Raw genomic sequence first — 2,688 nt, 5'->3', positions numbered from 1 at the left:
CCCCAGGGCTTCTTTCCTTTGGAGTGAAGGAGTCCACCACAGTCAACAAAGCCTTCACAGCTCTCAACGTGCTTGTACTGCTCTTCGTCACAGTGAGTGGCTTCATCAAAGGTGACCTGAGCAACTGGAAGCTTGGGGAGGATGACCTTGCCACGGGCAGCTGCCCATGAGGCTGGGTATGAGGGGGGCTGCTCTGCCTGGGCTGCCTTCAGAGGGCGATGGGGATGGCTGGGTCACCCCCCTAATGCTTTATCCCAGGAAATCCCACTTTCTCCCATTTCTCGCTGCCCTGTTGGCAATGCATCAAAGAGCCAAAGTCCGAAGCCCTGCTGGGTTGATACTGGAGGGGTGAGCAGGTTGGATGGGCTGTTTAGCCTGGCCGATCCTGGGACCCCATTGCACTGACCCCTCTTCACTGCCTGAGTCTTCCTCCTCCTCCCAGGAATCAGTCCGAGGATGAAAACATGACCAGTGCCTTTGGGGTGGGAGGCTTCATGCCCTATGGTTTCACCGGGACCTTGGCTGGAGCCTCTACCTGTTTCTATGCCTTTGTTGGATTTGACTGCATCGCTACCATGGGTAAGTGAGGCAAGGAGAGATTCCGGTGGGACCCTCCCCTGCAGGATGGGGGGCTGTGGCAGTGATTCTCCCCACAACCCCGGGAGCTGGTGTAGGGCTGGGCTGGGAACCGGCACATTGCCGGCTCTGTGCCGCAGCTGCTCTCTCCTGCCCTCTGTGCTCAGAGGAGAACTATAAGAGTCCATGTGGTATGACTGGGCTAATCCTGAAGCAGAGACAGTCCCTATCGCCATAACCCTGGAGCCCAGGAGGTCTAGTGGTCCTTGCTAGAAGGCCTCTGTGTCCCCTCTTGTGAGAGGACATAGGATATTAAATGAGCATCTGTTTTTACAGCTGAGCTTGTCTTCCCCAGGGGAAGAAGTGAGGGACCCGCAGAGATCCATCCCCATAGGCATTGTCCTCTCCCTCCTCATCTGCTTCCTCGCGTACTTTGGGGTGTCTGCTTCCCTCACCCTGATGATGCCCTACTACCTCCTGGACGCCATGAGCCCGCTCCCAGCGGCTTTTGAATATGTTGGCTGGGGCAGCGCAAAGCATGCTGTGGCTGTGGGGTCACTCTGCGCCCTGACGACCAGGTGAGGGGCAGCCCCCAACGGCAGCTCTGTGGCTCAGAGCAGGTTGCACTGGAGCTATAACACATGCAGGAGCTATCCCCAACCCCTTCCTTCTGATTGCCCTGCTTGGCCAAAATCCCTCAGCCCTTCCTCACAAACCCTGTTGCTCCCAGCCTGGCCCCTCCTGATCAAGGAGAGCAACCAACCCCCTTGGTATGCCACTTATAGCCCAAAGCTGGAGGAGGTGGTCAGGTGCTTGGTGGCACTGTGACCGCAGGAGCAGGCTGGGGTGTCTCAGTGTGTACAGGGCTCCCGGTGACCTGCAGACATCACTTCCCTGATACAGTCCCTCCCTCACTGGTGAGGGAGGTGATGGTCTTGTCAACATGGTCTTGAGAAGGTCATGGACCGCCCAGATGAATGGGAGCACCCTTGGCACCCAAGGAGGAGCAAAAGGCAGGATGGCACTTCCTGGATTCCTGCCCTCTTCTTCCCCATCTCCTCCCCTCTCTGCAGCCTCCTGGGCTCCATGTTCCCCATGCCACGGATCCTGTATGCAATGGCTCGAGATGGGCTCCTCTTCAAACCTCTGGCCAAAGTTAGTCGCCGTCAGTGCCCAGTGGTGGCAACGCTGGTGTCTGGAGGAGTGGCAGGTGGGTGAGTGATTGGGTTACCCCTTAACCTTGAGCAGGGCTTGGTGGATGTCCTCTTCCAGCAGGACAACACAGACCCCCTAGCTTGCCAGTAGCTGTTTGAGCAGTATCTCTCCACCCAGAGAGAGGTCTCCTCGCTGTGAGTGAGGGCTGTTTGGCCTTGATGCTGTCCCAGACACCAGTTCAGCCTCTGAGCTGCCAGGCAGGAGGTGGCAGGATGCTTTGCACTAGTGACCGAAGCATCACCAGCTCATCGAGGTGCTTGAGTCCTGCTGCAGCGGGTGTCAGGGAGCACGGCTGAGATGGGCACAGCAGCAGTGCCAGCTCTGCTGGGAGGCTGAAAGGGCTTCTCATCCCCACAGCTCTCCTGGCCCTCCTCTTTGACCTGAAAGCCCTGGTTGACATGATGTCCATTGGCACGCTGCTGGCCTACTCGCTGGTGGGTGGCTGTGTGCTGCTGCTCAGGTGAGACTGTTGGGGACAGTGGACAGGGCTCACCCAACTGCTGATGTTGGCCATGCCCGGGACAAGGCACTGGCCTTGGTGCACTGCAGGTGCATGCTCACGCACCTTGACATCCAGTATCTGCTCCTCAGGTATCGGCCTGGACCCAGTGCTCAGGACACTCCTGGGGGGAACGTCCCGGCTGTGCAGCTCTGGTGGGACCATCTTACCCAGCCGCCCCTGCATCCCACCCCACGTTCCTCTGCTGCGGTGGGCTGGGCTCTGACAGCCGTAGGTATGCCCAGGAGCGATGGATGGGCTTTACAGGGAGCCGGTGTGGGCGGACCCACGGGGCATGTAACATGGGCTGGCAGGTTCCTGCTCGTTGAAAACCAGCTGGCAGCGGGATGCAGGCAGGGTGTGGCTGGCTCCCTCCTGCCCTCTCCCGACTGCCGCAT

At 59.0% G+C, this 2,688-nt stretch overlaps 1 protein-coding gene across 1 annotated transcript in view; it reads left to right on the top strand.

Moving 5' to 3' along the window:
* Window positions 1-2,255, top strand: part of LOC104080138 (low affinity cationic amino acid transporter 2-like) — a gene marked incomplete at its 5' end in the record, with an annotated part of 3,148 nt that extends 893 nt beyond the window's left edge. The window contains 5 exons of the mRNA XM_009582423.1: window positions 7-148; window positions 443-579; window positions 932-1,154; window positions 1,650-1,786; window positions 2,149-2,255. Of these exons, the coding sequence (XP_009580718.1) occupies window positions 7-148; window positions 443-579; window positions 932-1,154; window positions 1,650-1,786; window positions 2,149-2,255 (746 nt within the window). The remainder of the gene's footprint in view (window positions 1-6; window positions 149-442; window positions 580-931; window positions 1,155-1,649; window positions 1,787-2,148) is intronic.
* Between the last annotated feature and the right edge of the window lie 433 nt (window positions 2,256-2,688).

Source organism: Fulmarus glacialis, unplaced genomic scaffold, assembly GCF_000690835.1.
Source record: "Fulmarus glacialis isolate BGI_N327 unplaced genomic scaffold, ASM69083v1 scaffold16357, whole genome shotgun sequence".
Taxonomy (NCBI): Eukaryota; Metazoa; Chordata; class Aves; order Procellariiformes; family Procellariidae; genus Fulmarus; species Fulmarus glacialis.
The sequence above is the reverse complement of the archived record's forward strand: the minus strand, read 5'-3'. Positions and strand labels throughout refer to the sequence as shown.